General features: G+C 34.8%; 1 protein-coding gene across 2 annotated transcripts in view; it reads left to right on the top strand.

Annotated features, from left to right (window-relative positions):
- The window catches only part of LOC108278475 (gamma-aminobutyric acid receptor subunit beta-2), an 83678-nt gene extending 73391 nt beyond the window's left edge, over positions 1–10287 (top strand). Inside the window, exons 8-10 of one of the 2 annotated variants that reach the window (XM_017491875.3) lie at positions 595–839; positions 4722–4862; positions 6524–10287. In XM_017491875.3, coding sequence (XP_017347364.1) covers positions 595–839; positions 4722–4862; positions 6524–6871 — 734 coding nt within the window. In that variant the 3' untranslated portion in view covers positions 6872–10287. The remainder of the gene's footprint in view (positions 1–594; positions 840–4721; positions 4863–6523) is intronic. The other variant, XM_017491876.3, reaches the window with a different exon arrangement.
- The last annotated feature ends 2269 nt before the right edge of the window (positions 10288–12556 follow it).

The following is a 12556-nucleotide window of genomic DNA, read 5'->3' as shown; positions in this document are numbered from 1 at the left end:
TGACACCAGTGAATTGCAGAGGAAACTAATTCAAGCATTGATATTGCTGTGTTTTTTTTTTGATTGTTTGTTTGTTTTTTCAATTTGTGTCAAATTGCTGGGCAGAAAAATTCAAGTATTGTTATCGTGATATGTTTTTATTCAGTTTATGTAATTCAACATGCCATTTTGCCTTGAGGACATTTGGCACTGTTATACTTCCATATAAACAGGCTAAAACGCAGACTAGTGTTATAGTAATGCTAATTATCCACAAATCTTCATTTATATGTGCAAATATAAGTATTATATAACCAAATTTGAGCATTATTTTCCATGGATGATCCAAATTACAATCATTCTGAGCTTTTATTTATTTTAGTACTATTATTATTATTTTTTAAAAAGAATCTTATTACCTGATTTTCTGAGATGTTTGTTTCGATTTTCTCAGCTGTGACGTTTAGCTGTAGATGTACAGTTCTTAAGAACATAACAGTATCTGTGTAAAAATAGGAAAAATATACAAATGTAAGTTGCTTTGTCTTCTTTTCTCATTTATTTATTTATTTATTTATTCTTAAATAATATAATAACATTCCACTTTCTGTACAGGTATCACGACCGTGCTCACCATGACAACCATCAACACACACCTGCGAGAGACGCTTCCTAAAATCCCGTACGTCAAAGCCATCGACATGTACCTGATGGGCTGCTTCGTCTTCGTCTTCCTCGCACTGCTCGAGTACGCTCTCGTCAACTACATCTTCTTCGGACAAGGACCTCAGCGGCAGAAGAAAGCGGCGGAGAAAGCGTCCAACGCCAACAACGAGAAAATGAGGATGGATTCCAACAAGGTACGTATTTATATACATGTAGGGAAGGAGTCTCCGGTGTCAGTGCTGTGTAACAGTCAGAGGTTTTTCCACATCTTCAGTTCAGAGGAGGTTACACTTCTTAACGGTTGGTGAGGGAACGACTGCTATTTTTTAATAGATAAAAATTGTTGCCAGACACACACACACACACACACACACACACACACACACACACACACACACACACACAGAGTGTTACTCATGTACTCAATGTAGATTTGCTAATCCGGTGTTTTCAGGTTCTGTATATGATGTGTGTACTGTTTGAATCATTTTGTCCAGTCAATTTTCATTTTATGAATGTTTATGAATGTTTATGAATGTTTATTAATGTTTCATTAAACAGAATCACAGGGCTGATATAGTTCAATTCAATTCAATTCAATTTTATTTGTATAGCGCTTTTTACAATAGACATTGTCTCAAAGCAGCTTTACAGAAATAAAGCTGAAAAAAATCAAATACACAAAAAAAAAAATCAAATACACAAAAAATATCTTGTGCATGCAAACGAAAATGAGTAATTTTCACGTTGTTTTTTATTTTTTAAAGGACATGGTTATAAAGGACATGGTATAGTTTGCTGTTGATATCAGACAGCCACAAAAAAAACTGAAGAAAAACCTGTCGAGTGCTACAATAGTGAATGTTAGGGTTCTGTATGCTGGATTGTCTCTCATAATAAACGATTTGAGCAATTTGTAAAATGCGAAATAAATGGAAAGTGGAAAATGAACGGTGCTAAAATTCATAATAAGCTTTTTTTCCCTGGACTCTGAGGAAAAAATATAAATAGAATTGATCAGGGTTTGATATACATATACGTCCATTCGTTTAAAAGCAGAGACGAGAGAGAGAGAGAACATTCCCAAGATGGCTTATGGAGAGCCGAGGGATTCGAACGCGGAACCTTCCACAGAAACCGAACTGCTGAAGTTTCACTGACTCCTGATGTTATGAAGAACATCATGATTGAGTTCTGATCTGAACCAGATGTACTGATGTTAGAAGATTAAAAACAGCAACAACTGAAAAGAATGAAAAAATTATAATGTGGGAAAAAATGAATCTCTCTGTTGATAACTGACAGTTCGGAGCTCCTGGAGGGAAACAAACAAGCACGAGAAAAACATCTTCGTGCACACGTGAAAATTTCTGAAAGAAAAGAACGTGTAAAGTTTTTCAATACATTTTCACGTGTGCAAGATTTTCTGTTTTCACAAAATTTTTGTTTGTGTTTGTTTTTTTTTATTATTGATATTGACTGATATTATGAAGAACATCACGATTGAGTGCTGATCAGAACCAAATGTTTTGATGTCAGAAGTTTAAATCCAACAATTGTTAAATTTAAATATTAGCATTTAAAAAATGTTTACTGTTTATAATTGATAATTTAAAAAAAAAATTAAATACACAAAAAATATCTTGTGCATGCAAACGAAAATGAGTAATTTTCACAAGTTGTTTTTTATTTTTTAAAGGACATGGTTTGTTTTTTAGAGAATAACCACATCCTTTAAGCATGCTATTTCTTTCCGGGGAAAACATCTTGTGAAAGTAACTCATTTTCATGTCCACATACAGTGCATCCGGAAAGTATTCACAGCGCTTCACTTTTCCCACATTTTGTTATGTTACAGCCTCATTCCAAAATGGATTCAATTCATTATTTTCCTCAAAATTCTACAAACAATACCCCATAATGACAACGTGAAAGAGGTTTGTTTGAAATATTTGCAAATTTATTAAAAATAAAAAACAAAAAAAGCACATGTACGTAAGTATTCACAGTCTTTGCTCAATACTTTGTTGAAGCACCTTTGGCACCAATTACAGCCTCAAGTCTTTTTGAGAATGATGCTGCAAGCTTGGCACACCTATTTTTGGGCAGTTTCTCCCATTCTTCTTTGCAGGATCTCTCAAGCTCCATCAGGTTTGATGGGGAGCGTCGGTGCACAGCCATTTTCAGATCTCTCCAGAGATGATCAATCGGGTTCAAGTCTGGGCTCTGGCTGGGCCACTCAGGGACATTCACAGAGTTGTCCTGTAGCCACTCCTTTGTTATCTTGGCTGTGTGCTTAGGGTCGTTGTCCTGTTGGAAGATGAACCTTCATCCCAGTCTGACGTCCAGAGCGCTCTGGAGCAGGTTTTCATCAAGGACGTCTCTGTACATTCATCTTTCCCTCGATCCTGACTAGTCTCCCAGTTCCAGCTGCTGAAAAACATCCCCACAGCATGATGCTGCCACCACCATGCTTCACTGTAGGGATGGTATTGGCCAGGTGATGACTGGTGCCTGGTTTCCTCCAGACATGACGCTTGCCATTCAGGCCAAAGAGTTCAATCTTTGTTCAGTCTTTGGTCTGAGAGTCCTTCAGGTGCCTTTTGGCAAACTCCAGGTGGGCGGTCATGTGCCTTTTACTGATGAGTGGCTTCCTTCTGGCCACTCTACCATACAGGCCTGATTGGTGGAGTTCTGCAGAGGTGGTTGTTCTTCTGGAAGGTTCTCCTCTCTCCACAGAAACACGCTGGAGCTCTGTCAGTGGGACCATCAGGTTTTTGGTCACCTCTCCGACTAAGGCCCTTCTCCCCCAATCGTTCAGTTTGGCCGGGCGGCCAGCTCTAGGAAGAGTCCTGCTGGCTCCAAACTTCTTCCATTTAAGGATGATGGAGGCCACTGTGCTCATTGCCTTCAATGCTGCAGAAATGTTTCTGTACCCTTCCCCAGATCTGTGCCTCGACACAGTCCTGTCTCGGAGGTCTACAGACAGTTCCTTGGACTTCATGGCTTGGTTTGTGCTCTGACATGCATTGTTAACTGTGGGACCTTATATAGACAGGTGTGTGCCTTTCCAAATCATGTCCAATCAACTGAATTTACCACAGGTGGACTCCAATCAAGTTGTAGAAACATCTCAAGCATGATCAGTGGAAACAGGATGCACCTGAGCTCAATTGTGAGTGTCATGGCAAAGGCTGTGAATACTTATGTACATGTGCTTTTTTTGTTTTTTATTTTTAATAAATTTGCAAAGATTTCAAACAAACTTCTTTCACATTGTCATTATGGGGTATTGTTTGTAGACTTTTGAGGAAAATAATGAATTTAATCCGTTATGGAATAAGGCTGTAACATAATAAAATGTGGGAAAAGTGAAGCGCTGTGAATACTTTCCGGATGCACTGTTAAGTCGAGTTTCTGGGGTTTTTTTTTTTTTTTTTTTTTAATTTTTGCAAAAGTCCCTTCAAGGCCTCCGTACTTCAACAACTGAAAGAAAGCAAAGAAGAAGAAAATAAGTCATTTGCGTTAGGAAGCTGTACATTAAAGTTTCTGATCAAATTATTTAGTGCTTTTTAAAAAGAGCATGTAGCTTGAAGTTTAATCTTTAATGCAAAAATAAATGGTGTTATAATATCAGAATAAAGAACTTCCTGATTAAGTGTTGATCAGAACCAGTTGCTTTGATGTTAAAATGTTAAATCCAGCCACGATTTGACTTTTAAAATGATTATACTGTATATAATATATTCTGACAGAATAATTTTGTAATCACATTTATTCCAAAGTAACTGCAAAAAAATTTTAAGCAAATATTTGACCTGGTCTTTATCTCTGACATGTGTAGGAAAATGATAAATATACAAAATTTAAATAGTTAATTTTAACTGTCAATATTGTTCAGAATTTCTAGCGGCTTGTTTATTTTCTGAAGCTCATTTCCTTATATGCTAATAACACATCCGCAAGCTAAACATTTATATTATTCTAAACAGCATCGTTAGTGTAGCATAAATCTAAATAAACGTATTCCTCGTCCACTCCGAGACGGCTGACGGTGTGGTTTTGTGTGCTTGCAGTGGTTGATGGGAAATGTAGTTCAGAGAAACGATGCTCTGTATGCCAGAATGAAACCGAGGGATATTGACGCTCATGACTCGATGTGGGAACCGATCTTTGTGGACGATGCGGCGATAGGACTAGGCGATCAAAAAAATAAGGTATCATGTGACGAGTCATGGACGAATCCATCGATCCTGGTTGTTCTGTTTTGGTTTCAGAGCACAAGTTAGTTTCTGTTTTTTTCCTTCATCGCTACCATCACTTGTCCTTCATTCTGCATTCAGAAGCGTTAGCTTAACCAAATGAGGCTAACAGTAACAACAACAACATTATTATTATTATTATTATTATTATTATTATTATTATTATCTAAATTACAATAATACAACTGATACAGTTACTGAAATTCTATGCAATTATTTTTAAACCAAAAACGTATTATTATACATGTATTTTAATTTCAGCCAATATTTTAAAAATTCTAATTAAAATGAGACAAACTGTCATGTTATAATGCTATTTTTTAATTATAATTTTACTTTTTTATTTAAGAGCTGATGAATGTTTAAGTTTGGATATATTTTATCAGTTATATTATAAAACCTATGTAATTATATTATTTATAATTTAATATAATATAAATTAAATATATTGTTTATTATTATTTTGGTTATTTAATATTTTTGTTTATATTGTATTTATATTATTAGTAAAGTTAGTAATATGATGATATTTATATAATGAATTTGTAAGAAATTAGAAATTGTTTATTATTATATGTTTTATTTATAATAGGCCGTATTTCTTTATTCAAGAGACAAATAGCGAATTTTAAGTTTGTTCATAGTGCAGTATAAATAAATGCAGCGCCCTCCATTAATATTGGCACCCTTGGTAAATATGAGCAACGAAGGCTGTGAAAAATTGTCTTCATTGTTTAACCTTTTGATCTTTTGTTTAAAAAAAAAGTTAAATATCAAAGGGGATTCACTTCAAATATATTTTCTCATATGAATTCATAGGGATTCCAATAGTTGTTGTACACCTACATTTAAGAAAGGGTTTTTTTAAGAGAATTTTTTACAGCCTTCTTTGCTCATATTTACCAAGGCTGCCAATATTAGTGTAGAGCACTATGTATATATCTAATTAAAATCATTATCATTTTCATTAATGTTGGTGAGTGTATATTCCAAGTTTTAGAAAAAAAGGAACTTTAAACTTTAAACAATTTTTAATAAACGAATAAATGATTGACTGTTGCCTTTTATTCTGTTGGTCTGAAGTGAAGGGTTCCCAAATACAAAAAAACCATTCATACAGTATCTAAAATATTCACTGTATATAGTTTATCCGCTGTTAATCATTAAGTGAGAGATAAAGTGAATAAAATAAAATGACGCAAATGGAATATTTACATATTGGCTTTCTCGAATCATTTCCACTCTTCTGCGACTCATACTCACTAACGTACTTGACCATTGTGCTGTGTGTGTGTGTGTGTGTGTGTGTGTGTGTGGCACTTGAAATACCTCAACTGTGTGAAATTGTGACATAGTAATAATTATTTATTTTTATTCACTTCCTGTATTCATAAGAATTCATGTTAGTGCTTTATTGGAGTTTTAACAGATAATATAATATGAAAGAAATCATAAAAATTATATTAAAAAAAAAAAGTTCACAGAAAGATTTTTTTTTTTTTACCATCCAAACCTGCTGCCCATTTGCATTACCAGCTAGCATTAGCGTCCTATATAGTTCATTGTTAGCATTCCGTGTAATAAATATTTCAGGACTAATTTCTGTTGTCTTTCAGATGGACCCTCACGAGAACATCCTCCTCACGCCTCTGGAGATGAAGAATGAGATGTCGCCGCCCGAATTAGCTCTTGGTCTCGGCGACCCTCGCGGCACCATGTTAGCGTATGACAGCTCGGCGCTACAGTACCGGAAAGCGGGACTCGCTCGGCAGAACTTCGGACGGAACGCACTGGAATGTCACGTCCCTCAGAAGAAAAGTCGACTGCGGAGACGTGCCTCGCAGCTGAAGATCACCATCCCCGACTTGACTGACGTGAACTCGATCGACAAGTGGTCGAGGATGATCTTCCCCACCGTCTTTTCCTTTTTCAACGTCGTCTACTGGCTTTACTACATCAACTGAGCATTTTAGGTGTTTTTTTTCTTGGTTAAAGTTGTCCGTTTTTTTCCTGCTGTTTATTTACGTAATCCTGCGTTCCAGTACTGTTCATAACATGCCCGTGTGTGGACGAGTGAGGCACAGAGGACAATGTAGCTGAAGCTTGCTAGCTAGTTATTAGCTACATTGCTAATTAGTTAGCGGTATTAAGTAAAAGGAGTTTGAATTTGAATGTAGCTAGCATTTTATTCCTCTTGTTTACTTTTTTTTTTGCTTTGTTTAGTTTTTGCTATTTTGAAAAGGGACCGGAGAGAAGCTTAGAAATGTATCTGTTTACATATTAGAACAAACCTTAAACGGAAGTGTTAAATACAGTATTGGAACACAGACGAATATTTTAATACCTTAATATATAACAATGAATGCTAGTTTATCATTCCTTAATTGCTGGCTATTGTAACTATAATTAAACAGACCACGCCTTTTACACCTTTAGATTTTACAGTCAATTCTATAGTGTGTTTTAAATGTTTACATTTACTGATTTATTATGCATTCTGTGACTTATAGACTTGTACACAATTTCACATCCTTCTTACGATAATTTTAAGTGAAACTGCCAATGAGTGAAAATAATTCTTTAATTGATTTTTATATTCTTGATTTGTTTTTATTTTGTAAACAGGTCAAATTATCTGGTGTAGTTAATTAGAGAGTATAGAATAGTTTTTATATTTTTGTGTTGTTTTTTTACACTACATAATTAGTTTTGATATTTTATTAATAGATTATAGCAAAACTAAGAACACGAAAAAATTTCACTACTTAAAACAAGTTACTCTTCAATGTCATGAAACAATTTAATTAAAGGAATTTTAACTGATTATTTACATTTGTTTTTATCCTTACATTTTGATGTCAATTGTTTGAAATTGAGTATTTAAAAAAAAAAAACACAGATTATGCAAGGACAATTCCAGAGGTTCAGTAAGGTCTCGTATTAATGAAAACTTTTTTTAAAAAAATAATAATAAATAAATAAATAAACATATCTAATAAAATATTGCATTTTATCAGAGTTTTTTTTTCTTTCTTTTTTAGATTTTTTTAAATAAAAATATTTAAATTATCAGGATTTTTCTTTTGTTTGTTTCTTTTTTTTCTTTCTATATTTTCTAAACACAGCCAGCAGTTAAGGAGTCTGGAACAAAAACTAATTATACTTCTTTCTTTTGTGCTCTGTTTTCTGTAAATACATGTTGTATAGGATTGTTATATGTACTGGAATTAAGTAAGCATTATTATTATTATTATTATTATTATTATTATTATTATTATTAAGCATATATGTGTGTTTACATACGGAATGATCTGTTTCTTTACAAAAAATGTGAAAGATTAATGCCTGAACGAATCAGAAAATAAGATACTGACGTCGTGGACTGTAGCGGTCCGGTGTCTTTATTTCTGACTGGAACGTTTTGTCAGGAAAAAAAAGGGCAACTTGAATATACTCTTCTTACCTTTTACGCAAGAGGATGTACAAATATTTATATATAACCTTCAGACTAAATGCCTGTAAATGATAAAGCACAATAATGAGTGAGGAGAAGAGAAATGGTTAATAACGCTCTCCATGAAGCTTTTATTCATCACCCATTACATCTGCACTTGAAATTATTTATTTATTTTCTAAAAGGGTTTTTTTTGTTGTTGTTGTTTTTTTTTTTTTATAAACACTAATAATGCCTCATAACCCTCTAATAAAACCTGTCATGAATCTATGATGCGGTATAAACATTGTGTAAGCAGGAATGTGCCGATAATTGGTCGTGCAATGTATTGCAGTATTTTAAATGCATGATGTTTTCGCTGCATTTGGAGGTGAACCTGACACATCACTTCCTGTGCTTTTATACATGTCACATACATACATCACTTCCTGTGCTTTCATACCCGTCTCATAGTGAACATTTCTCTTTTCGTCAGTTGTCATGTTTGTAGATCAACAGAGAGACTGTTTCCATGGATACATTTAAACAGACTATTTACCATGGTTACATTCAGCCAGAAGTCCTTTCTGTTATATTTAATCTGTAGACGTTTCCATGGATACATTTAGTTTGAAGTAATTTCCATAGTAACCTTAAGTCTGAAGTTGTTTCCATGGTTACATTCAGTCAGAAGTTGTTTCTAATGTAGAAACGGATGCTGTTCCAATGGTTACATTTAGTCCATAATTGTACCCATGGTTACATCCGGCCGGAGGTAATTTCCTCTGCTACATTTGGACAGAATTCATTTCATGGTAACATTTACTTCAGAGTTGTTTCCGTGGTTACGTGTAATGATTTCCTCATTGTTATATTTAACCAGAAGTCAAAAGTCAGACTTCATGGTTACATTTAGACAGATGCAGTTTCCATGGTTACATTTTAGTCCTAAATCGTTTCCAAGGCTAAATTTAGTCTGAAATTGTTTCTGTGATTACTTTCAATCCAAAGTCTTTTCTAATATTAAATTTACATTTATTACATTCGAAATCGTTTCCCTGGTTACGTTCAGCCATAAATCCTTCCTAAAGTTTACTTTATTATCGGCACAGGTGTAGATGTTGTAGTTAGTGTAGTTGTAGTTATGTCAATTTTTATCATAATAATAATAATCATCATCATCATAATGTGACTTGCACTGCTGTACACTGATAACTTTAAAGCATATTTCAGTTATATATAAATATAAATATATATTTAACATTTATTAGCAATTTAAACACTTTAGCACACAGTCATGAGTAGTACTTAGGATACACCAAGCTAGCTCGCTAATCTCCTGATAGATAAATATAAATCAGGGCAGAAAGGTTCAACAGGAAGTCTCGTTAGCATGTAGCGTGTGTTGTCTGGAGTGACTGAAGACACAAACAAGACATTGGTATCATTTTGCCCTGATTTATTTCTTCCTAACATTCAGACATTCAGCTAAATAGAATTTCACTGCTAATGAAATATCTTTCTGTTGAATTGTGTGTTATTAGCTACGGTGCGAGAGCAATCAGGGCTTCCTGTAAACGTCACCGCTGTAAATATGACGTAATGCTGAAAACCCTATTATTGTAAATAGGCTTCAATTTCTAATGTTTTATACTTTACTGTAACAGCATGGACAACAGCAACACAGACAAATCAATAATGTAAATATTATTATGAATATTATTTAAAAAAAAAACAAAAAAAACACAAAACCCCCTTCTTGCCAAGAGAGAATGTTCTGATTGCTTTGTGCTGCTGATTTTATGACTTTACTGAAAACGATAGCGTACAGTATGAACACTGGAAAATAAAATATCCACCATCAACAACTGTGTGCTCTAGTGTTTTATTAAAGCAGATAATGTTCTGGGATGTTCTAAGAGGACAAGCTGGACATGAATTATACCATTTGGGGGCGGAGCCATGAAATACAGAAACAATATGTGAATTTTTTTAAAGATTTTCTTGGATGATTGTGGAGATTTGGACTCGATGTTTGAAGCCATCACGGAATTCCATATTAAACATCAGAGTGTGATTTCTACACCTACAACACGTGTGTGTGTGCGTGTGTGTGTGTGTGTGTGTGTGTGTGTGTGTGTGTGTGTGTGTGTTTGTGTGTGTTTGTGTGTGGTTCTTTTCTGATTACGTTCCTTCTCTTTCCTTTTCCCCATTTTCTTTCTTTCTTTATTTCTTTCTCATTTCCCCATCTGAGAAATGGAGAACTTTACAGTCTTAGACATTTTAGGGTTCTTATGGTTGCTCCTTTTGTGGGAAGCTTTAAGGGTTCTCTGCAAAACCTTACATATCAAAAAGCATTCCAAGTACAAAGAATGGGCTAAATAACCTTTTATTATCCACTGAACCTTTAAAGAACCCTTCAAGAACCTTATAAGTATACCAAGTATCAAGAAGCTAAATGTTAACCTCCTATGTCTTCTACGTTCTCAGAAGAAAATAATGAGCCATCATTTAGTAAAGGGGTTAAATTAAACTGAATGAAAGGTTCTTCAAGGAAACTAAAAGTCCTAAATGGATTGTAACTATTTTGAAAAACGACAAATGCTGCTTTAGAGTTCTAAATAGAACCTTTAAGGGTTCTTCAAGAGGCACAACTGAAGTAACCCTTAAAGGCTCAGGGTTTTTTTTGTGTGTTAAAAGAATTCATTCGTCCAAAAATATCCCTTTCTGATAAGGAAACACTTTCTTATGGTTCTACATAGTACTCTTTAGGGTTCTCCCCACTTTTGTGTTAGAATTTAATGTGATAATCCATATAATGTCATAAACATCAGTTTAATGCATGGACAGTACATTGATTGACAGTGCTTGAGAGGCAGAGTCTCAGACAGAGAGCTGTCAATCAGGTGAGCTCATTAGACTATTAGGCCACACCCACTAGTCCAGCTGCAGTTTGAGTGACTGTTCGAGTCAGATTTAAATGCTAAAAACTAAAAATATCAAAGGTGCTGACTGTGAGCATCAATCTCATCATCTATAAATCAAATAAATAAATCAAAATTGATGAATAATAAATCTATGATTAATACTAGCATCATTTCAGTCCATTTTTTTCACTCTGCCATGACATGAATGAAGTGTAACATGTTTTTGGATAAACATTAATCCACACTGCACACCTGCGTGTCAAAACAGGAAACTCTGCAGCCTTCAGCACTGGTTAATCAGCACCTGGACGCCTGCTCTGATGTTCTACACACAGTTTCCAATCCTCCTTCATGTAGACTTTCACAGGCCTGTCGCTCCATCTCATCATATCACACGGCCTCAACACACCACATCACAAACTCCCACTAAATAAACCATTTCACTTATTTCCACCAGCTTCTTCCCCACGTCTCCACACGCTTGACCAGCTACAGCTGAACACAGAGCTGCAGTTTAAGATAGAAACAGGCTAAAAGCAGACTAGCATTATAGTAAAGAGGCTAACACGCGGACTAGCGTTATAGTAAACAGGCTAAAACGCAGACTAGCGTTATAGTAAACAGGCTAAAACACAGACTAGCGTTATAGTAAACAGGCTAAAACACAGACTAGCATTATAGTAAACAGGTTAAAACGCGGACTAGCGTTTTAGTAAACGGGCTAAAACTGTTTAATTATTGAAAAGAGGCTAAAACGCAGACTACTGTTGTAGTAAACAGGTTAAAAGGCAGACTCATGTTATAATAAACAGGCTAAAACGCGGAATAGCGTTATAGTAGACAGGCTAAAACACAGACTAGCGTTACAGTAAACAGGTTAAAACATGGACTAGCATTATAGTAAACAGGCTAAAACTCGGACTAGCGTTATAGTAAACAGGCTAAAACTCGGACTAGCGTTATAGTAAACAGGCTAAAAGGCGGACTAGAGTAACATTAAACAGGCTAAAACACAGATTAACATTACAGTAAACAGGCTAAAATGCGGACTAGAGTTATAGTTAACAGGATAAAACACAGACTAGCATTATAGTAAATCGGCTAAAACTCGGACTAGTGTTATAGTAAACAGGGTAAAACTCGGACTAGTGTTATAGTAAACAGGCCAAAATGCGGAATAACGTTATAGTAAACAGGCCAAAACTTGGACTAGCGTTATAGTAAACAAGCTAAAACGCGGACTAGCGTTATAGAAAACAGGCTAAAATGCAGACTAGCGTTACAGTAAA

Source organism: Ictalurus punctatus, chromosome 18 (assembly GCF_001660625.3).
Source record: "Ictalurus punctatus breed USDA103 chromosome 18, Coco_2.0, whole genome shotgun sequence".
Lineage (NCBI taxonomy): Eukaryota > Metazoa > Chordata > Actinopteri > Siluriformes > Ictaluridae > Ictalurus > Ictalurus punctatus.
The sequence above is the reverse complement of the archived record's forward strand: the minus strand, read 5'-3'. Positions and strand labels throughout refer to the sequence as shown.